Source organism: Trachurus trachurus, assembly GCF_905171665.1.
Source record: "Trachurus trachurus genome assembly, chromosome: 15".
Classification (NCBI taxonomy): Eukaryota; Metazoa; Chordata; class Actinopteri; order Carangiformes; family Carangidae; genus Trachurus; species Trachurus trachurus.
This window is the reverse complement of record NC_139906.1, coordinates 5546494-5570798: the sequence shown is the minus strand read 5'-3', so window position 1 is coordinate 5570798 and position 24305 is coordinate 5546494. Positions and strand designations below refer to the sequence as shown.

At 40.6% G+C, this 24305-nt stretch overlaps 1 protein-coding gene across 1 annotated transcript in view; it reads left to right on the top strand.

The window, feature by feature from the left end:
* Positions 1–24305, top strand: part of LOC310998344 (protein kinase C epsilon type-like) — an 86106-nt gene that overhangs the window by 21721 nt on the left and 40080 nt on the right. Inside the window, exons 2-5 of the mRNA XM_083988332.1 lie at positions 12081–12144; positions 21348–21519; positions 22943–22977; positions 23615–23700. Coding sequence (XP_083844458.1) covers positions 12081–12144; positions 21348–21519; positions 22943–22977; positions 23615–23700 — 357 coding nt within the window. The remainder of the gene's footprint in view (positions 1–12080; positions 12145–21347; positions 21520–22942; positions 22978–23614; positions 23701–24305) is intronic.

Sequence of the window (24305 nt, the reverse complement as noted above, 5' to 3'; positions counted from 1 at the left end):
CTAACCGTCACATTTTGCACAGATGCTCCTGAAGTACATACACATAGTATATTGACAGAGGGGGACATCAGAGCTGTGTGTGTGTGTGTGTGTTAATGTTCAGGGTTACAGAGGACGATCTAATCAAATAGATTGACTGCTGCCTTTTAAAATCAGAGACTACTGCACATAAACAGAGGTTTAGGTTTTGGGTCGGAGGTAAACATAATCTCAGGTTGTGCAACAGGGTGAATACATTAGGGATTAGACATTAAATGAATGTGTGGGGTCATGGGCTTAAGTTACCAAAATAGGCACCTCTCATATTTCTGCCCCATCGTCGTTCAGTGCATCAGAAAGGTCACTCTAAAGCTCAGTTTGGGCACCATTACTACAAGGTGCAACAGAGCTAAAAATCCTGCACAGTATAAATCAGATCATCGGCTACAAAATCTAAATCGACTAAATCCAGCAGGTTTTGTGGAGGTGAGGCGCAGCGGGGCGCACGCAGAGCTGACAGCAGCTGTGAAAGAAATCAATGCACAGCAGAAAAAAATATTGTTGCTTTTATCATTTTTACTGTCATGTGTGACATAGCACATGTAAAACAGTCGTGTTTGAAAAGTGCTATATACTAGATAAATAAAGTTTAAATTTAAAGGGATAGTTCAACATTTTGGCAAATTGGCCCATTGCCATAATCCCTATAGTCATAGCAGTAGGTTCGTTACCTTTAATTGTCGGTGCAAGCTATTTTTAGAACGGTGGAGCAGAGCCGTGAGCTGCTCAGAGCTACGCTACGGAGGCTCATGGGATTTCTTGGTTTCCCTCATCAAAGTCATCAAATACACAATCCAACAACTCCAAAACGCTCTGGTGGACAAGTTGTGACCTGCACATTCACCACACTATGAGATAATAACACAACGTTACCAGACAGAGTTGTTTTAGAGGGAAATACAGAGACTGCTTGATGAAAAACTGCGCCTGACGGGAACGCGAATCAGCGGTTTTGCATGAATTTACCTCTAAAACAGCTCTGTCTGGTAACGTTGTGTTATTATCTCATAGCGTGGTGAATGTGCAGGTCACAATTTGTCCACCAGAGCGTTTTGGAGTTGTTGGATTGTGTATTTGATGATTTTGATGAAGGAAACCAAGAAATCCCATGAGTCTCCGTAGCGTAGCTCTGAGCAGCTCGCGGCTCTGCTCCACCGTTCTAAAAATATATTGCACCGACAAATAAAGGTAACAAACCTACTGCTACGACTATAGGGATTATGGCAATGGGCCAATTTGCCAAAATGTTGAACTATCCCTTTAAGTTTTTAGTTGGGGATGTCTCTGTCACTGTGACATAGATCCATCCACAGATACTGACTGGATGTTCCCAGGTAACAAACAGATTTCCTCCTCTCATGTATTCACCTCTCTTGTTACAAATCTTGTGCACAGCTACAGTATATTTTTATTTTTCACTTACGTTGCTGCTCTCAGTTCAGGTCACATTCAGTTTCAGTCTTGTCTGTTTCTTCGGTTTTTATATGTAGTTGTAAACTGACCTGCTCTCCTCACACTTCTCAGTGTCGTCATCTTCCAGCTAAAGTATCACAACCATCACGTCACTGACCTGACGCCTCTGAAGCAGCCGCTATCTGTTTCACTCAGCCTCCACCTGCTGTCTGTCTGCACACACACGGCCCTGTGAACTCTCAGTTGGAGTCTGTTTGTTATTATATAAAGATGTATAATTACTTCCTCATTTATTGTTTGTTTGTTTGTGAACGGAGGCTGATCAGAAGTGTAATTAAATTAAAAGCATGTTTTGTGTTTTCTCATATTTTTTTTGCATTGGATGGCTGAAGAGTGTCATCTGGCAGCAGCAGCAGCAGGAGGAGGAAGAGAATGATTTTTAAAAAGAGATAAAACCGTAATTATCATTAAGAGGGATTTCTTCTGATATTGTGTCTGTGAATGTTTATGTTTTATTCATTTATAGTCGCACAAAGAGGAGCGTCAGTGCCAGTGTTGAATCCTAAAGATGACGGCTAACAAAGAGTGCGTGTGTGTGTATGTGTGTGTGTCACCCACCATAGCTGCAGCCAGCATCACTTATTCAGCAGGGACAAATTAGGCATAAGCAGACACACAACCGAACAGGAGGACAGACATGAGTGGCTGCCGACAGGAGTGTGTGTGTGCGCGCTGGTTTGTTTGAAGTAAATCTAGTGCATTAGCAGCAGGAGTGAGTCCAGCTGTACAAAGTTATACTCCAGGGCCTGTGTGTGTGTCTCTGTGTGTGCATCCCTGCCTGTTTTTATTAATTTATGATGAACAAATGGACACACTAAATAAACAGGCTGTAGCACATCAACTGTAAAAGGTATTAATTTCATTGCAGCCATTACTGCTGGACTCTGTGGGGTATTTCAGAGCTCACGCTGCAGTTTGTTGTTTCATATTTGTGAGGACCAGTTTGTCCTCTACACCTCCAGGCTGAGGGGCTTTGATTGGACAGCGAGGATGTTTTTCTCTTTGTGAGTCTGTCTCAGGGTTTAGACGAGGTTTCGGAGGTCGAAGGGTTAAAGGGTCGACGCGCCGCCGGTTTGATTTGACACATGACATGAGCAGCATCTACTCATTAGCTGCCGTTAGCGCCGCTCAGCCTGTGTGAACGCAGATGTATATCATCATGTCGGCTGTCTGTGGCTCCGCAGCAGCTTTGTCAAGTCTGGGAATATGTAACTGTGATGATGTCATGGTGATGTAATCAGAGGTTATCTCATTATGAACTTGGAGACAGCAGGTTTTTAACTAGAAACTTGTGTCGGGACGTTGGGGATTGTTTACCGAGGAAAGGGACCTGACCTGTCCAGTTGCATTGTGGGTAGTGTAGGGTCAAATGTCTTTAGATCTTGACCAGTTTATATCTGAAATCTGAATATTTCAGCTTCTGCTGCACCAGTTTTGACCTGACTGCTTTCTAGGGGTGGGAATCTTTTACTATCTCACAATTAGATTTGATTCAGATTTTTTGGGGCTATACGATTCGATTCAAAATCGATTTTCAATTCAAAACGATTTGATTCATAATGATTTCTGCTTCAGTCTATCGGTGTGCAACGGATCCTCATGATCTACTCCAGTCTGCTTTGCAAGACAGAATGACTAAAGTGTCATTTTCACATTTATTGAGTTTTAAACATTTATCCATTTATGCTTAGATGGAATTGTTGAAACTGTTGCATAAAAGCAATATCACATATTGCTTAAGTAACAAAATTGTTAAGTGCCTCTTTATTTAAAAGAATAGTGCAGTTAAACACGCTGCCTTTTAAATTCTAAGGAAACGGAGGCCGACAGCCGGCAGATTTGTTTCATTTTTTTTATTTTTTGAAATCGATTTTGGGACATTTTATATCGATTCTGAATCGTATTAAATGAAAATTGTGATTCTTATGTGAATGCATTTTTTGGCACACCCCTACTGCTTTCCCTCTGCCTCTCACAGGGCCCCCTGAGTCTTTACAAGCTCAGTGTGATGATGTACAGTACAGTGTTACATCTTGGTGTAAAAAAAAACCTCTGTGCGGTTTTAAAAGTTGTCTCAGAGTTGTTGATATTTGCATCATTTTGGCGTCAGATACGACATCAGTGCTGGTGATAGAGAAGTTGTTTAAGGAGAAGTTGTTTCACTGAGGGTCCTCACAAGCATAGCAGGTCAGACAAGAGTGTGTGAGAGTGTGTGTGTGTGTGTGTGTGTGTGTGTGTGTGTGTGTGTGTGTGTGTGTGTGTGTGTGTGTGTGTGTGTGTGTGAGAGCGTGTCTGTGAAGGGTCTGCACTGTGTCACTCCAGAGGCCGTGTGCGCTCTGTCACTGAGGACAGATAAAAACACAATGTCCTCCCTGTTCTTTCTCTCTCTCTCTCTCCCTCTCCCCATTGTCTCAGTGTCTCTCAGTCAGTCTTTACTTTCATTTTTCACTTTAGCATTTTGATTTTCCACGTCCAAACTGCTGTCTAAGTCTCAACCACAGTCCATCTTTAATTTTATTGGTCAACACTGAGACACAAACACGTGTAGCTTACCAAAATAAAAGACCATGAAGAAGACTCAAGCTTTTATTTTGGTAAACAAGTAGTGAGGTCGGAGGCACAGAGACTGAACTGAACTGAAGTGTCCTGGATCTGAACAGGTTAAAACTCTCTGTTTGTTTGAGTTCATCCAAACACAGACGACAGATTTTAAAGCTCAGTGTTTTTATTTCTTCACAGAAACATGTCTGAGAGGGACGCTGGTGTCTGTCTGTTGTTGTTGTTGTATGTTTGACACCAGTTTGGATGTGGAAATTAGTGCATTACATACTACACTTTTTTTTTTATATAACTTATTGTTGTGTGATGTTTATATGCTTCTTGTCTTATTCTGTTTCTCTTTTTTTATACTGTTGCTATTTGCTGCTGCACAAATGTAAATTTCCCCACTGTGGGACAAATAAAGGAAACTTAACTGAACTTAAAGCAGAAGTAAGCGATATTTTTGTGTTAATATAAGCCTTAAATAGTTATATCAGCAGACAGCAATCACTTACATAGAGTGTTTGGTCTGAAACACGGGTCTCTCAGTCCCTCACGGGTCGGAAGTTACGAGTGGCCGTTATAGTGACTTTCACAGGCAACAGGTCGGAAAAACACGAGTTACGGGTTGCCTGGAACGCTACTAAGTCGTAAGTCGTGATTTGAAGCTGTAACTTACGGTTTCAAAAGCCTGCCTGGAACGCAGCATTAGCCAAAACGACCGGATCGCTTACTTCTGCTTTAACTTAACTTAGTGACAGAGAAAAACTGAAAATCGATTAATATTGTTTCATAGATTGTAGTCTTTATTTTAAAAGAGTTTGTGGGGATACTTCTCTGTTGTCGTTTTCATCAAAATATTGCTTTACTGTATGTCTGTTCTTATTTGTTCCCACAATGGATCTAGAATCCCTGTCCTCTTTTTTTCGCTGTCTAATGTTTTAAGTAGACTGGTGCATGATCGGATAAATCCATAGTCCCAATATTGCAATTTGTAACCCTATACATGTCCCTTTGATACATAAGGTAATAATCAAGCCTAGAATAGATCAAATGTGGGTGAGAATAAAAAGTGAAGTCTTTTTTAGTCGGATTCAATTCTCTCCAAGTATCGGAGAGACCGAGCTCCCTCATCATTATTTTTTATATTTTTGGTAGTCTTCTTCTCTTCTCTTGTGTGTGTATGTGTGTTTGCACAGTATGTCTAGAGTGAGTCTGAGCCAAGAGTTCAACAATGTCATGTGCTTTACTTCAACCTTGAAAGGCTGTGGGTATGTTTGTTTGTGTCTGTGCGTGCATGCATAGTGTGTGTTTATTATGTGTGTGTGTGTGTGTGTGGCGGGCCAAGCCAGCAGGTGTAGACAGGAGTCATCACATGTTGAAGGACCTTTATTTTTGTACATACACACACACACACACTCACTCACACACACAGCCAGAGTCAGGGAGCAGCGGAGCGTTGTTTACTCCTCAGTTACATTTATAACGGTGATAAATAATCTCAGTGTGTCACTATGGAGAATGACTGGTCACCTTTTACCTGCATGATTGTGACATGTTCAGATGCATTAAAGCGATAGTTCAAATTGCCATAATCCCTATAGTCATAGCAGTAGGTTCGATACCTTTACTTGTCGGTGTAAACTATTTTTAGAACGGCAGAGCAGAGCCATGAGCTGCTCAGAGCTACGCTACGGAGGCTCATGGGATTTCTTGGTTTCCCTCTTCAAACTCATCAAATACACAATCCAACAACTCCAAAACGCTGTCGTGGACAAGTTGTGACCTGCACATTCACCACGCTATGAGATAATAATGGAACGCTACGAGACAGAGCCGTTTTCGAGGTAATCACAGAGACTGCTTGCTGAAAAACTGTCCCTGAAGGCAACGTGCATCAGTGGTTTTGCATGAATTTCCCTCTAAAACAACTCTGTGTGGTAACGTTGTGTTATTATCTCATAACGTGGTGAATGTGCAGGTCACAACTTGTCCACCAGAGCGTTGTGGAGTTGTTGGATTTTGTATTTGATGAGTTTGATGAGGGAAACCAGGAAATCCCATGAGCCTCCGTAGCGTAGCTCTGAGCAGCTCACGGCTCTGCTCCGTCGTTCTAAAAACAGCTTGCACCGACAAATGAAGGTAACAAACCTACTGCTATGACTATAGGGATTATGGCAATGGGCCAATTTGCCAAAATGTTGAACTATCCCTTTAAAGTCCCACTCCCGCGACCCTTTTCGGCCATTTTAAAACCAGCTCATTAGCCATGCACATTAGCAATGCACCTCTGGGGGGTGGGCGGAGACTGCGCTGCTCTGCACCCGCCCAGCCACCTCCTCGCACCCCACCCTCGCTGACAGCTGGACATTGTACAATTACCGATTCAGCGCGTTGAGCGTAAAACTCCACACTGGGATTCGATCCCAGACTGGAACATAGTCCTTGCTCCCGGTGCAAGCTGCTCTACCAGGTGAGCTATACCTGTTATACCTTGACAGCTACACCTAGCTGCCAAGCTGTTCACCTCTGAGCCAGATGCAGAGCGGGGCGGGAGCTTGTAGCACTAGTGCCCTCCCCTGGAGCTGTGACACATCAGCTCCAGTCTCCCTGAAACACTTTGCGTCTGCCATTGGTTCACAGCAGTTTGAAGGCAGAAAAACTCAGAAATGCAATTTTGCACTTCCTTTTCTGCTGCTATGTGCTCTAACACAAGAAAAATGCCACAGGAACATGTGAAAAGCTCAAAAAACACGATTTTCACGGGAGTGGGTCTGGCCAGGGGACGAGGGGGTGTGCAGCTTAATTGAGTTAAAGCCTGCAATTTAATTTCCCTGTGTGTGTGTTTGTGTTCCCCATAAATAAGTGTACAGTTTGACCATGTTCTCAAAAAAAAGAAGAAATCTAAGAAATTAGATTTGATTCCATGTTAAATATGCAGCACAATATGTACACACACACACACAGACTACTACAGTACACACTACACACACACACACACACACACACACACACACACACACACACACACACACACACACACACACACACACACACACACACACACACACACACACTTGTACTAGCATTTTGTCACATGATGGGACCATGTGATGTTTGAAGTAGCTGCTACACCTTCAAATGAAATCAGCAGGGACAAAGCTGTGTTTGTTTAGTTTTGTTATTAATGTTATTATTATCATCACTCAGTCCGTCCGCTCTGACCTGGTTAGAGCAGCAGCAGCAGCAGCAGCAGCTAATACACACACACACAGTGAAGATCTGCTGCACTCTAACCACATGGATGAATTTTCTGTTTTCTGTTGCCTTTTAAATCTGACGCCTCTCTCTCTCTCTCTCTCTCTCTGTCTCTGTCTCTCTCTGTTGCTCCAGTTGTTTGGTTTCTGGTCGACTCGTGCTGCTGTTACGCTGTCAGCTACTGGCTAACATCCAGATGAGCCGTTAACCTTTTGCAGTGTCTTTGTCTGCATGCAGCCTCAGTTTTTATTCCTCTGACTCCCAGAGCCAAAGGCATGTTGGTTTTATATACATCTCACTGTCTCATGAACATGATCATCAATAATGGAACGGCTTCATATTTGGCACAAATAAAATATCCACTTGGACCTGAGGATAAATTGATTTGATTTGGGAGGTCAAAGGTCAAAGGTCAAGGACACGATGACCTCACAAAGTGCAGCAGCTTTAGGGAATTTATTCACATTTGTTGAAACGGTTCATCTCGAGGATGAACTGTTTTGATTTGGATGACTAAAGGTTAAAGGGGAACTATGTAAGTCTGGTCTCTTTTTGTCTGTGTTGCTAACCCTCCTCCCGGCCACGTGCATTTGTTTTCAACGAATCCGACGAGAAAACAATCCATGGAGCGCTGGATAAGTTTATTTATCATATATGATGTTACGATGTATATATTTATGTAGTCTTATCCGTCATAAACAAGAGATTACAGATAACGAGGCGTGTTTGTGTGGCGGTGCCGCAGAGAGCCTCCATTCTCCCTGGAACTTGTTACAACTCATTTATTTAACCATCACAATTTCTCTGAAGCTGTTTAATTACTATAGGATAAAAAAAATGTAGCATACAGTAGTTAAGCTAAACATCCTGCATAGTTCCTCTTTAAGGTCTGGAAACTTTTCACACATCATGACATAATGACAAAGTTTCACACAATGCTTCATACTGTATTTCTTATGACTCTATAATCTCCTTAGTGGAGGCAGCAACTTCCAATTCAAGTACTTCCAGTAGGTGTGTGTTGTGGTTAAATTAAGTGTATTATGGGCTGCACCCATTTGGCTCACCTGGTAGAGTGTGTAGTACAGTATGTAGGCCTGGTCCTAACCACAGCAGCCACGGATTACATTCATAGCCACAATTTACTTATTTTTATTCCTTGGCCCCTTTTTTTCCTGTTTTTTTTTTTTCTTGCGCTGGATTTCTTTTTTTTTTGGCTGGATTTTTCCTTCTTTTTGCGTTTTTTTTTATTTTTAATTTTTTTGCCTGGATTTTTTTTGTGCTGTAATTTTTTCTTTTTATATTGACTGGATTTTTTTTTTTTTTTTGTATGACTTTTTTTTTTTTTTTTTTTTGCATGGCTGTTTTTTTCTTGTGCTGTATTTATTTATTTATTTATTTATTTATTTATTTATTTATTTATTTATTTATTTTTTGGCCGGACTTTTTTTTTTGGCTGGCCCTAATACTCCTTCGTAACCCCCCAAAAAGAAAAGAAAAACTTTAACAAAAATGTAGTAATTAATTATAATACACTCTGACATATCGGTGTGTGATTAGCTCGGAGCACAATGATGATGTTGTTATCAAAACACGCTGCACAGCTGCATCCACAGCACCACGTCCACACACCTCTTCCCTCTTCCTCCGCTGATAACGAGCGGATCGCTGCTTTGGCCTTTGACCTCCGTGTGCGTACGGCCACCAGCTCCACATCAACAAACAGGGAGGAGGGCTTAGAAACGGTGGCGTGCATCAGCTGTGTGCATGAGGACGAACATGCGCCAACAGCAGCGGTTGGACACACACACACACACACACACACACACACACACACAGACACACACACTGAGGGGCCTTTTCCTTCCTCCGCCGGCTCTATATTTAGTGACATCTGCACCTGTGTGTCTGAGCACACTCAGCAAGCAGCTGATGAATGGGGGGCTGTGACCTCAGAGGAAGGGAGGTGGTGTGTGTGTGTGTGTGTGTGTTTTTTGGATGTTTGGGATCCACACGGCCCATTCGCTTCTTTCCTCCGCTCGTCGACGTCATAATCGTCATTACAGCTGGTTTATTGTCGACACCGTGCCACTGCCATGAATATTACATGAATCCTGCTTCATGTATGATCTCATTAGTCTTTTAATGAAGTGGGTTCAGAGTGGGTGAACGAACGCCGGTGTAAATCAGCAGAGCTCAGGGAGGCCGCATGAAACTGGTTTTCCTTTTTGGCAAATTAATCATAATTTTGACTGACTAGAAATTATGCCTCTTTATGGTGCCCAGAGTGATGCTTAAATATATAATTCTTTCTATCCCACCAAGGAGATGACAACACCAGCTTAACTTGTTTATAATGAAAACCCGTTATTCATTTAAACTATTGCAACATTTTGGCTGCTGGAGATTTCTTATACCAGGTTAAACGTACTTTATCTTCCTCTGATATGTATAATTTGATTTTCCATAAGATTAAACACATGTTCATACTGTAGTGCACAGGTTCCCTAAATGGTTTTGAAATGCTTAATGTATTAATCAGTTTCATAAATCAAATGAATAATCAAATAAGATCATTTGGGAAATGGATGAAATGATAATTAGCTAAAGCACTGTCTGGGAAAAATGTACTCAAATTCATTATCTACTTTACTGTACTTACTAATTATATACAAATGAACGTTGAAAAACTTAAAAAAAAATTTTTTTTTACATCCAGACATATACATACTAATTAGTATTCATGCGTTAAATGAAGAATTCAGTATTTATTAATGCTTAACTAATGCTTAACAGTGTGTACTTATTATAAAGTGTTACCAGCACAAATTTCTGTGGCGTTCAATTAACCGCCCTCACCACCTCCACCCTCCCTCTCCTTCGGCAGATTCACAGCCACTCTAATACTGTCCATGTCCATCAGTCACCATCACTTCCTTCCTCCTGTTCCTGCTAGAAGATGCAGATAAATTAGATAATTATCTTGTTAAACTTTAGTCCATTAACCCCTCCTCCTCCTCCTCTGTGTCCAAAAGCATAGAAAGCAGCTTTTTCTGGAAGAAGCCAGCGCTGCATATGAAAAGACAACGTGTTACCAAAAAAAAATCAGGCATGACAAGACAACCCCCCGCCAGCCCCCACCACCACTTACCTCCCCCCCTTCACACACACACACACACACACACACACACACACACACTTACATTTTCACATTTCACAAACTTTCTCTGTCCTCCCCCTCATCCGTCTCTCTGCTTTCCATCTCCGACTGTATACTTGTATATACTGAACCCACGCCTGCTCGCCTTCACTGCACCAAGTCTTCACTTGCATGTGTGTGTGTGTGTGTAAATGTGTCTTTGTGTATTTGTGTGTCTGTATTTGTGTGTGTGTGTGTGTATGTGTGCAAAGGGGGATTATGGACACTGTGGGTGGTACAAGCTGAGTGAGCCCCTGGCCGATGCTCACCTGCTTTCATGAGATGAGCTCCAAAGCACTCAGGTTTACACACACGATTCAATCTATGAATTTTTTGTACCTTATTTCCATTGTCTCTATTTGATCTCCTCATTTTTGCTAATTTTTACTTATTTTGCTCATATAACGTTGATTATCTATGCACTTGATCTCCTTTTTTTCTCTATGTTTATTTGTTAGCCATATAAATTAGTTTTGTTGTAATTAGTGACGGGGTGGAACTTATGTACAAGCCAATTGGCTTCGTTCCCTTCTTGCACCATCGAATATAAATGTGTGCTAAATAAATAAACCTAAACCTAAAACCTAACACACACATGCACACACACTACTATACACACACTCTTTGCCTTACACTTTCATATATGTGCAGACACTCAATAGATTGCAGAGCAGCATTTGTCTTCACTCCTCAGAGCTTCTCCCTGACCAGAGTACATTCACATTCAGTGTGTGTGTACTATATGTGTGCGTGTGTGTGTGTGTGTGAGGCCTATATGCATCTGTGATGTGTGGGTGTGTGACAGGATATGTGTCAACCTCTAGTTCGCAGTAATTCACACACCACATAGTTTTTTTTTGTTTTTTTCCCCCTCCGACTTTCTCTCCTCTACACGTTTCAACATTGCTGCCGTGTCGCAAGCGTTGGTGTGAAATTCTGGCCAAACAGGATGTTGTAATCACACTGCAGGTTCCCACAGGTCGGCCACTGGCGCCATATACGACCTGACACCAATACATACTGTAGCATGAGCATCTTATAGAAAACCACATGGATGATGAAATCAGTGCAAAGTACGGATGTCACGATTATAGATTTTCTTGGTACGATTATTGTCTGAGAAATAATCACGGTGTTACGATTATCACGATTGTAATGCATTAATATTTTAAGTATCTATTAAAATATGACCAATTATTAATCCCCCAGGGGAAGCGTTTGAAATATTCAAGTCATTAATCGTCATCTATACCAAATGTTTGAGTTTATTTTAATCTTTTTTTAAATACAAATGACACTCTAGCATTTAAACTCCTACCAATTCAATGTTACGTTAGGTAAATGGATCAGTATCTGTGCATTTACCTTTACTTTGGCGCCACATCTGCCGATACGGTTCAGACATAATCTTTTTTTTGGAAAGTGACGGTAGTTAGGAACCTTTACGATAAATTAATTGTGGCGTTTAATACCACGATTAATTGTGAAAACAAGTAATTGTGACATCCCTAGTGCAAAGGCAATTTAAATAAAATGTCCATTCTTGATTTGTGTGTGTGTGTTTGTGCAGATCGACTTGGAGCCAGAGGGGAAGGTGTACGTTGTCATCGACCTGTTAGGATCCTCCAGTGAAGGTATGAACTCTTCTTTTTTTTCTTCTTTACATAAGGTCAAGGTCAGCTGACACTTTGCTTAATGACACAACAGAGCTGCAGCCTCATCATCTCCAAAGCTTTCAGTCTAATCTCTGGTGTTTTTTTGTTTTTTTTGTTGGTCCACTTGTGGATTAACTGCTGATGAGGACTATCAATTAAGAGGCTGCAGGTTTTTATGTATTTTTGTCTGAGTCATTGTGGCCATCGCAGCCAATTGCTGACTATTGACTTCCTCTTATTTTTTTCTTACACCACATGTTGCTCCATTCATACAAATAAAAACCACAACTTCCATGTGAAGTCATGTGGAAGTTGTGGGTTTTCTTTGGTACGTTCGACGGGTTGTTTTAACACCAGGTGAGTGCCAGGTCTGAAAAGTCAGAAACTTGAATAAAGTCCTCTATAGATAAATACAGAATATATAGAATTTCAAATTTCAAATATGGGGATGAAAAGGTATTATATTGCCATTTTTAAATCAATGAACACGACAGAAATCCTGCAGAAGCATGAAAAATGTGATCATAATTGCATCATGTGAATGACCAGGTAAAGGTAGCATATAGTAATAATAATAACTTTTCATACACAAATCAAAGAGCTTCACATTTAAGGCAATAAAACAAGAACAAGCAAATACATTAAACAGTATATATATATATATTAGAACACATTTACATTAATGAATATTATGTAAAATCAACCTTACACTAAATCTGCAGATTATTTGTTAATATGTTCAAATAATACAAAGAATGAAAGTCAGGAAAGAATCATAGATTATTTTTTAGATGACTGATCCATAATTATGTCTTGCAGATGAAAAACACACTTTGTATAATATGATCTAACCCTAACCCTTTAATTATATATCTAGAACTATAATTTATAAATATATATTCTTGAGGGCAAAGGGTGGCTTTTTTTATGCATGGGTTAATAATAATGGTGTGTCTTTGTCAAGTGGTTCAGTTTCCCTCCGGGGGGTAAAAGTGCACTACACTTTAAAAACACACATCGACTCACTGTGAAATAAAGAAGCGTGTGTGTTTCCTTCAGAGGAGGAGACGCCTGAGGCTTCTGTTGTCGTCGTAAAAGATGAATGCATTTAAACATCCATCCGGTTCGGGGAAAAAGACATATAAATACAATCAATAATGAATAATAATATACCGGTAATATGTATTTTGTTCTCTAAACAATGTGAACATACATGAGGCGGGGGTCAAAACCAGTTCTAATGAGCTTCTGTGGTTTCTACAGGAAGTTTGTATGAGCTTCATGCAGCATGTTAATGTGTCGTGAATAGGACAATAATAATAAATATAGATTAATATTAATAATAATGAAGCATGAAGCAACAAGTGAGCACAGACAACCAACCTCTGTAACTGCTGATAAATTATTTGGATTGATCAGTAAGCTTTTTTTCTTTTTCCTTTTTTGGGGGGGAAAAAGCACGTACACAACACAGCAGACACTTTATGTGCAACAAATGACACTACACAAAAACATAAAAATCTGTGCATTAAAACAAAATTGTATTGTGCATTAATGCATATGTGAATGAACATAATAGGTTAACTACAATAGACAGCTGTTTTCTGTCTGAGGCTGATGGCTGATGGCTTCTCTTTGATGTGCTTTGTGTATGTGTGTGTGTGTGTGTGTGTGTGTGTGTGTGCGTGTGTTGTCTAAAGTGCTTGTGGTTTGGCAGTAAAAGGTTAGTAAAAGTAAAAGCTGTGTGTAGAGTAACTCGTCCCTGCAGCCGCTCTGTCTCCATCTGCCCTTCAATGCAAACTGAGTAAAAGCCGCAGAGTTTTAAAAAAAAAAGGGTCTTCATCTTTCTTTAGATATCTGCTTCTCAGTGTGTGTGTGTGTGTGTGTGTGTGTGTGTGTGTGTGTTTCCATCACAGTGTGAGTAACTGGAGGCGTGTGTGTCATCAACATCATTACATCAGGAAAGTTTCCAGTGCATATGCATCTAATACAGTGATGATGTCATGATGGCAGTAAGTGATAACGATGAAAGGTTAAACTTTACAACAAAGTGAAGAAACAAGAAAATAAATCTGGTGAATTAAAATAAGTTTAAAATATAGTGTGCAAATAATTGAACAAACACGGTGTTTGGATCAGATCATCTGGAAACAACAGGAAGGCTTCGCAATGAAACGCATGAAGGATGAGAGGAGAAGAAAGAAAGAAGGAAGGTGCTTTTCATTAGCACAGACTTCGGTGTTTGACTCGTCGCTCTGAATCACCTCATTGTTTATAATGTGAGACGTTGTGTTGAGAGACGGCGTCAAGCTGTGAGAACGTCTCCTCCAGGAAGTCGCTTTAGTCTCACTCTGTTAACACACAAGCGGTGATGAGCCGATGTGATAAGTTAGATTGTTTCTGTATTAATAATAATAATAATGATAATAATCTATCAACTGACCACATGTTGAGCTCTGAGACTGTACAGTCATATCACTGTGCGTTTGACAAGAAATAAAATGAGTAACGAGATTGTTATATTAGCTGTTATTGTAAAAATGCAACTGTATGTAGTTTGGTGCAACCAAAGACTAAAGATGGAAACCTCACCACTGTTTTCAGACCTGATAAACTATCTGCAGGAAACAGCGACTTTGCTTTAGTTGATGTAAATCTTATATTTGAAACTTCAGTCCCTTTAAAGGGATAGTTCAACATTTTGGCAAATTGGCCCATTGCCATAATCCCTATAGTCATAGCAGTAGGTTTGTTACCTTTAATTGTCGGTGCAAGCTATTTTTTGAACGGCGGAGCAGAGCCGCGAGCTGCTCAGAGCTACGCTACGGAGGCTAATGGGATTTCTTGGTTTCCCTCATCAAACTCATCAAATACACAATCCAACAACTCCACAACGCTCTGGTGGACAAGTTGTGACCTGCACATTCACCACGCTATGAGATAATAACAGAACGTTACCAGACAGAGTTGTTTTAGAGGTAAATACAGAGGCTGCTTGCTGAAAACCTGTCCCTGAAGGCAACGCGCATCAGAGGTTTCGCATGAATTTAACTCGAAAACAACTCTGTCTCGTCACGTTCTGTTATTATCTCATAGCGTGGTGAATGTGCAGGTCACAACTTGTCCACCAGAGCGTTGTGGAGTTGTTGGATTGTGTATTTGATGCGTTTGATGAGGGAAACCAAGCGTAGCTCTGAGCAGCACAATTAAAGGTAACGAACCTACTGCTATAACTATAGGGATTATGGCAGCCAATTTGCCAAAATGTTGAACTATCCCTTTAACATTTGACAACTTTTTACTGGTTTTTATTTTCAGATCAATAGTTTACGTATTTCTAAGATGGGACGTTGTGAACCTCAGTTTTTTTTTTAAATTCCAGATGTTCTGTCAGTTCACAGCAGCATGAAGATCCAGAGTTATGAATCCTGCACAGCAATGACCAAGGTTGAGAGAACACAAATGCGCAATAGCCATGTCTGTGTGAGTCTAGTGCTTCGTGTGAGTCAGATCTGAAGAGCTGCATGGGTGTGGAAATGTGAGGGAAGCCTGCACTCACGCACACACAAACGCACACACACACACACACACACTCACACACACTAACACACACAAAACCAGAGAGAGAGATCACCTGTCAGACACTTCCAAGGAACATAGAGAGAGAGAGTGAGGTGTTAATGCAGCAGACGTGTGAACAGGCTCCTTCTCTGTTTCTGTCTCTTACTGAGCATGTACACACACGCACACACACACAAAAACACACACACACACACACACACACACACACACTCTGTGGCTCTTTGTAGTGTTGAGAAAGAGATAAGTTTGTTGGACGTAGTTTTTTTCCGGCTCCAGGTCCGGGGGAACGACAGGACCGACACAGCTGTGGCCGCACATCTGTCCTCTGTAATGATTTGTTCCAGAGTGACAACGCTGCACATGATGATCAATCGTTGTTGCTGTAGCTGTCGTTGTGTTGCGCTGCCGTCGTACTGAGCCTCTGCAGACACACAACACAACACGACACGACACAATCCCACTGTCGCTTCACTGCTCGCTCAGAAATGTGGCCGTGAAGATGAAATGAAAAAAAAATAAGAAAGAAACGAGATGAAAGGCTGAATGTACGTTCAGACTGAAACACAGGGAGGGAGAATATGTTAAAAATGTCAAAGGTATGGTGGCCCTGAGAGCTCACACACACACACACACAAAGACACAAAGGCTGCATATTCAGAAAATATCTTCATCAGTTTGAGAACATGTTCACTGAAAAAACTCAAAGGCCAAGCTAAGATAACAGGACATGTTTGCAATGTCTGAATCGTGTTATATCGACATTATAATAAACTAAACACACTCATAAACCCTACTAACATGGAGCAATCTGCACAACTGGGATGTAAATTAGAAACATTAACGTCAATGATTCACTTTATCCACCAACACTGATTTCCAGGCTATAGAGCCAGTTGGCAGGAAATTCCTCATCCTGGATCATCACCGTTAAGTTGTTCCACACAACCCAAGATGCAACACCAACACATTTTTCTGCTGACGTCGGCTCACATAGAAAATAAATTACTTCTCATCACCTTAAAGGGATAGTTCAACGCTCGAAAACACCTCTGTCTGGTAACGTTGTGTTATTATCTCATAGTGTGGTGAATGTGCAGGTCACAACTTGTCCACCAGAGCGTTTTGGAGTTGTTGGATTGTGTATTTGATGAGTTTGATGAGGGAAACCAAGAAATCCCATGAGCCTCCGTATAGCGTAGCTCTGAGCAGCTCACGGCTCTGCTCCGCCGTTCTAAAAATAGCTTGCACCGACAAGTAAAGGTAACAAACCTACTGCTATGACTATAGGGATTATGGCAATGGGCCAATTTGCCAAAATGTTGAACTATCCCTTTAATGTTCCCACCTGTTCTGGTCTGAACACATGGTCACACTTGTTTTTTTTATCCTATTTCATGCATTGGTCCAATCAGCTGCAAAGATGAACACTAATGATGGAGTTTTATTACATCTTTTTTCCTCCTCATTATTCGTCAAATCATAATTTTTCATCATTTATGACAAATTTATGGATTAATTTCTCAGTTATAATGTAGATTATGCTTTGTACATAATTTTCTTGCTCAGCAAATGTGTCAAAACCTTGAATAAGAATACGATGAGAAGGAATCGAGGGGCAGCTGAGCGACTAATGTTTCAGACTCGGCCCAAACTGGATTCATTTTTGTGCCTTCGGCTCCGTCTCAGCCGGCGTTTTTCTACCTTTTTTTTTTTTGATTGTGATAGTAAAAGAAACAAAAGTCTGAATCACTTCAAACTGCAGCAACAGATCGGCCTCGCACTTCACCAGATGTCGCTGACTTTTCTCACCTCCTCCTCTCCTCTCAGGATATTACTCCACTGGCTCCACCGCAACACAAAATCAACATTTACCAGAAATGTTAGTGTTTGTGTGAGCGCGCCTGTGTGTGTGTTTGAGTGTGTGCGTGTGTGTGTGTGTGCGCCAGATTACGTGTTGGAGAGACATGACAGAATGGAAGAAGAGAAAGACAGAGAGGGAGTTAACCGGAGGTCGAGAGAGGGGGAGGAGGGGAGGGGGAGGAGGGGTTGGGGTGATAAATTGATTAGTAAAGTGGAGTGTTCTCTAATGGACCAGTTACATCATCGACAGAGAGCGAGCGAGGGAGCGAGCGAGAGGGGGACAGAGGGAGAGAGAGAGTGACAAAGAGGTGTCATCATCATCAGCACAAGACTTTCTGCAGGAAATATCACTTTTCTCCCTCTCTTTTTTAAAAATGTATTCAATTATTCGTCGTCGCTGTGCCTCGACGGCTTTCTCCAGCTGCACTGATATACATTATATCACTGTGTGTGTGAGAGAGAGAGACTGAAATTGCAGTCATTACTTAAATGTGTTTGCATAGCAGAGAACACATGGATGAACTGTTGGGCCTGAGAGCTGCAATCAACCTATTAAGCTTTAACACACACACACACACACACACACACACACACACACACACACACACACACACACACACACACACACACACACAGAACAGGACGATAAGCTGCTGCTCGTTGCTAAAAGCAGGTGACATGTCTCTGTCATCAGCACTGAGAGTTTTATTCTATAAACACGACATACACACTTTATATTTATGTTGCTCTGAACTTTGCACTTGGTCATATAACATATAAATTAAACCTCAACTAAAATACTTCACTCTGTCTCACACTTTGGTCCAAACTGAGGTTGGTTCAAAGTTCAAGGTCGTTATCTGACACGTGTACGACAGTAACAGAGACTGTTGTTGTCCATACAGAGCACAGTTTCCTTCAAGTTCACCTAAAAAAAAGGTCATAAAAGAAATATGTTAAAGGTATAATGTGTAGGAATTCCCCCCATCTAGCGGTGCGGTTGCATATCTGAACGTATTCTTGATGTTGCATTCACCTGAAATCGGGCAGACGTCAGACAGACAACAGACGCTGCATGTAACAGGATAAACAAGCGTCTATGTAAACCAGTGGTCCGCCAGCACGAGGCAAAACAATACAGGTGTGACAATATGTTGTCATGGTGATGTGGTATTGTTTACCTGACCCACGTTTTACCGTCTTTCTCTGGTGGAGTAAAATGACATCCGGTTGGTTTGCCGACGGCCGTCTGCCCGACTGCACCTGAATGCAACACCAGTGCTTCCGTCCTTCCTCACACTACACAGTGGTGACAGTTTTAACAGGCCGAGCCCACAGCTCCGCTCAGTTTCCGTGGTTACCTACGGTCACGCCGCCACTCAACGTAAAAAATGGCGATGCAACATGGCCGCCTCGGTTATGTGAGTCGCCCCTCGTATATTTGTAACGACTTGTAACAACTCATTCTAAGGTACGAGAAAGCTTTCATCTGTATGCGGGTGTGATTCAACTTCAGTGAAATACGTGTTTATGAAAGACATACTATTTGATTTTTGCTAATATATAAAAGCCAAATAAGTTACGTACTGGGGCTTTAAGATAAGATGAATTATAAAATCTGCAATATTGAAATCAAAACCATAGAGAATAAAAACTGCACAGTTCATGCAAACTTTACACCTTTTTAATACTTTAAGGGTCCTGAACATGACAGGCTGCTGCTTGAAGTCTGGTTCTAGTTCTTCTAGGTATCGCTCACTGTTGGTTTAAAGTCTTTAACTTTTGGAGTTTGTGATTAGGAGATCACAGAGGAGAACCCCTCCCTGCCCTGTAGGCCTACACACCCCTGAACCCTTCACTGTGGAAAACACACCAAGTCTCTAACACTGTTGCTAGGCAGCAGTCATCAGTTGCTAGGTGATGGTGAAGGCGTACAGCGTAGCAAAAGGCTATAAGGACGGAGAGGAAGGAATGCACAAGAAGTCCAAGAGGCGTCCGTCCGCAGGTGTGCAGCTAAAAATGTCAAGTTCATCCCTGAGCAGCAGATGGAGAGACGATGCTGCTGTCCATCGTCTGTCCATCATCTCTCCATCATCTGTCCATCGTCTGTCCATCATCTGTCCATCATCTGTCTATCATCTGTCCATCATCTAATAATAATAATAATAATACATTTTATTTGTTGGCGCCTTTTTAAAACCCAAGGTCACCTTACATGTAAGAAACAAAACAAAAACAAGAAACAAAACAGGTATAAATACAGTAGCACATAATATGTAAATACATACAAAGAAAATACAGTGTGGCTAGAAAAATAGATAAGGTGGATAAAAGGGTTCGGGGACAGAGTGTTATAGGGAGTAGGATAACTTAAAAAGGTGTGTGTCTTGAGGTGGGATTTGAAGGTGTCGATGAAGTCCAGAGTGCATCTGTCATCTGTCCATCATCTGTCAATACACTGTTATATTGTTGAGTTATCGTTGTTGGAAGTTTTGCAACTCAAACTCATGTTTCAAATTTTCTTTAATTTTTCCACCAAAAACAATAAATGAATGTTACAGATCAATTCAGCCAGCTCCCCCAAAATAGTTTTTTTTTTTGTTTCCAATTAACGTATAGTCAATTAATTCCTTTATTTAAAAAAAAAAAAAAAAAAGTAAACACAGACACTTGAAGATGTCACATTTGCACCCTGGGATTTTTTCTCATTTTAATTCTCCATGTTTCGACGTTTTATTGACAAAACAGTTAAACAATTGATCAGTCTTAACTTACATTCATCCATCCATCCATCCTCCCCTCATTATGTTACTGTAAAATAGATCCTTTCATTCCCAGCCCAGGTTGTGTGTGTGTGTGTGTCTGTGTGTGTGTGTGTGTGTGTGTGTGCTTTACGGTGTCAGACAGTAATTGAAACCTGTGCCGCTCCGCTGGGAGAAGCGTCTGTATAATTACACTAAAAGAGCAGGAGAGACGACCGAGTGTGAGAGAGGAAACACCACCGACGTGTTTAATTTGTCACTGAGGATCAAACTCTTTCTTCTTCAACTCACTATCAGTCACACGGTGTCAGCGCCATCTAGTGGCTGCAGGGTGGAAGTGCAGGAGCTTGGTTTATTTTTATATGGTTATTCATTGTGTGTAATTTCCTAACAAGTTTTTAATCACAAATAAGGTTAAGGAGGTTTCTTACAAAATGATACACAAATATTATCCAGCTAATCATTATATGCAAAAAAAAAGGAGATTAATATTAACTTTATATTTTCTGTAATTTACATCCTTTGCTCTTACACGAAAAAACTATGGGCAGACCCGTCACCTTAGCACTTTTATTATTGACTCTCTCACTATAGATTTTATTTTACTTTGGGACAATGTTGTTTTTGGTTTCCATAATTTATTACCCTAAGAAAGAAGGAATATGTTACTTTTGAATAAATCTGTTTTTATTTCTTGCAAAATTTCATATTCATTAAAGTACATTTTCTACGAAAAACCCCTTGCTTTTATGTTTTTCAAAAAGAAATGGAACTTTACTTTAAGCTAATCACCAAATCAGCAAATGAAAAGGCTTTTAAAACCATAGACCTCTGTAATGTGTATAACCTTGTTGTGTATATTATTTGTATTCATGTCAACTCCTTTTAAATAAAGCTGTTGAAAAAAATTGTGTGTTGTAATTTGTGTGTGTCATATTATATAACTGTTTTTTTTCTTTTCTGTGTGTGTGTGTGTAGTTGCCGCGGACACCACCACTGAGAATGAGGAGCGTGTGTTTCGGCAGCGGATGCGTCCCAGGAAGCGTCAGGGCGCCGTCCGCCGGAGAGTCCACCAGGTCAACGGACACAAGTTCATGGCCACCTACCTGAGACAGCCCACATACTGCTCCCACTGCAGGGACTTCATCTGGTCAGTACACACACAAAATGACACAATCCCTCATGTTAAGGAGATTTTGACACTATTTCCTGCACATGGGCTTTATTCTCAGTGTCTATCTGGTAGAACACTGGCTGGTTTCAGTACAATTCTCGATCTGGGATGTAGAGAAGACTTTTGGCCACAGCCTTTGTAAAGCCTTTGAGATAGAAAGGCTATCTTGGACTCAAATGGAAGCGTATGAATTAAGGAAGTTTTCTATATAAATGTTAGGCATAGATATTCTCCATAAAGTGCTGAAAAACATTAATCTTCATGAGAATTTGTCAGGCGAACAGTTTCTTTTTTTGTCTTTTTTGGGATGTTGAGGGTGATATCTTAAAATAGAGTTACAGCAAGCCCCATAATCTTCTTTTCCTGCCTTCCCCTATGTGTCAAGATACTCTCTGCCCAATGTTATAGTTGTATGACTATTTATGCCATTGTAGTACCTAAATATACATAATTTCGCCAGAAAAATGTCGCCAAAAGGGTTTTTTTGGCCCCCTGCAGCTTTCCAGCAGCTAGTTGACCGGGTTGTCCACCCAGGTTGTGATCCTTGAAGTACCTAGATATAATTTCTGGTGTCAAACCTTTTACAACGCTCCGTGTCTGTTTTCCAAAAAACTGGGGTTTTGCCCCCTGGGTAGGAGCTTGATTTAATAAAACTTAATGTAAACATAATCTGGTTTAACTAACCTGGTTTAACAGATACACACAACTAGATTTCTCTACAAGGAACCTGACTTCCTCTTGATGTAGAAATGTTTCTAAAACTCTCAAGCAAGTTCAGGCTGAACAACAAAGGCTGTTTGCTCTGTGCATGAAAACCCTCCTCCGCCTTGTTAAAACGGTGCATTAAAGAAATAGCGGTTGGGAAATAATCTTTTTATTGCCCAGCTGTAAACAGACTTCTTACAGTGAGCAGGTTTTTTTTTAAAGGCCTTCTCTGATTTCCTGCCCGATGCTCCGGCTCTGCCCCCGAAACCTGCCGTCTTGTTTACATGTAAACACGGTGGATGCTGTGAAGTGCCGAGTAATAAACAAAGGCAGCTGTGTTTGTTTCCATCCCAACAAACTACGTTAGCGTCACTCACATGGAAACCATGTGGCCTCCCGACGCTCTGCTCTGCTCGCTCTCAGCTCCGCTCCCAGTCAGCGTTTGATGTCTAATCAGAATCACAAGGAGACTGTGTTTGATGGAGTCGGTCCTCTGGTGTTCAGGCTCCCCGAGCTCACACACAAAACACTGTGTTTGCAGTTTTGGGTTCGTCTTTTATGTAGGTCAACTGCTACGACGACTGTGTGACTTTTTTCAAAATAAAATAAATCTATTTTTTTTTTTTTATTATGGAAAACTTTGTGTGTGTTCGACGATAAATGAAACGCTCCACTGTTTATCTTCTGTCCTCAGGGGCGTCTTAGGAAAGCAGGGCTACCAGTGTCAAGGTGGGACAGCCTGTTTTCTTTTTTTTTTTACTGCTTCTTGCTGCTTTTACTTTCCTGTAGTCCAGTATGTAATAATAAATAATAGGGAACACATATTCACCATGAACTAGGTGCTTATTAATATACATATAAGTAGCTTACTAGCCCGTTATTAGTAATTATTAAGCAGCACATATTAACACCTTATTCTACATAGCCTTATTCTACCTCTGTTACACCATGAATTAAGATTTTTCCTGATATTAACTCCTAATTATCGCTTATTCATTGTAAATTAATGCATTGTTGTTTTGGGGCCTTGTACAGGGGCAGTAGCACAAGAACAGTAATTCTTCCTTTATCACTCTGAATTAGTATAGCATTAATGCATTAATTTACATGAATAAGTGATAATTAGGAGTTAATATCAGGAAAAATCTTAATTCATGGTGTAATAGAGGTAGAATAAGGTGTTAATACGTGCTTAATAATTACTAATAAGGAGCTAGTAAGCTACTTATATGCATATTAATAAGCACCTAGTTAATGGTGAATATGTGTTCCCTAATCTAAAGTGTTACCATAATTAATAATTGTTAGCGGAGACACATAAAACTGCCTTTTAATGTGTGTGTGTGTGTGTGTCCTCTTCCTGCAGTGTGTACCTGTGTGGTCCACAAGCGCTGCCATGAGCTGATCATTACCAAGTGCGCGGGGATGAAAAAGGACGACACCGTTGGGGAGGTACTGACCCACAACCACAGGCTATTTTTAACAGATATTTATCTCAATGCTTCACCTGCATCACAAACTGCTCATCTGACAAAACCGCAGAGCCACAAATAACTTTTGCACTGGAATCGAGTCTGCTGTTCTGCTAGTTTTATACATATTATTGCTTTCCCTTTTAATGTCATACATATAGAATAAGATAAAGATTAGATAATGTCGTCTCTAATGACAAATATTAGTCATTAGAGATTTCAAGGAAAACAACATAATTTATGACATTTTTAGAATTACCTTTGCCATAGTACTACAACAAGGTGTGTTTTTGAAAAGATGGGAAAGATGGATTATGTATGTCACACCGGTACGACCATCTTTTTTTTATATCTAATGCTAAGTTTTATGTCCCTTTCCCCTTTTACCCCCTTTTTCCCCTGTTGTAAAGGTTTTTTAGGATCATAAAGGTGCAATCCAGCATCCCTGTTCTTAGGAATTTTATAATCTTATTTTGTATTTTGTATTTTATAGATTTCATCTCTTATATTATGGTTGAAGGACCAGTCATTCATTTCTGTATTATTTATTGAATCGCAAATAAACTGTTCTGTGATTCAATTGTA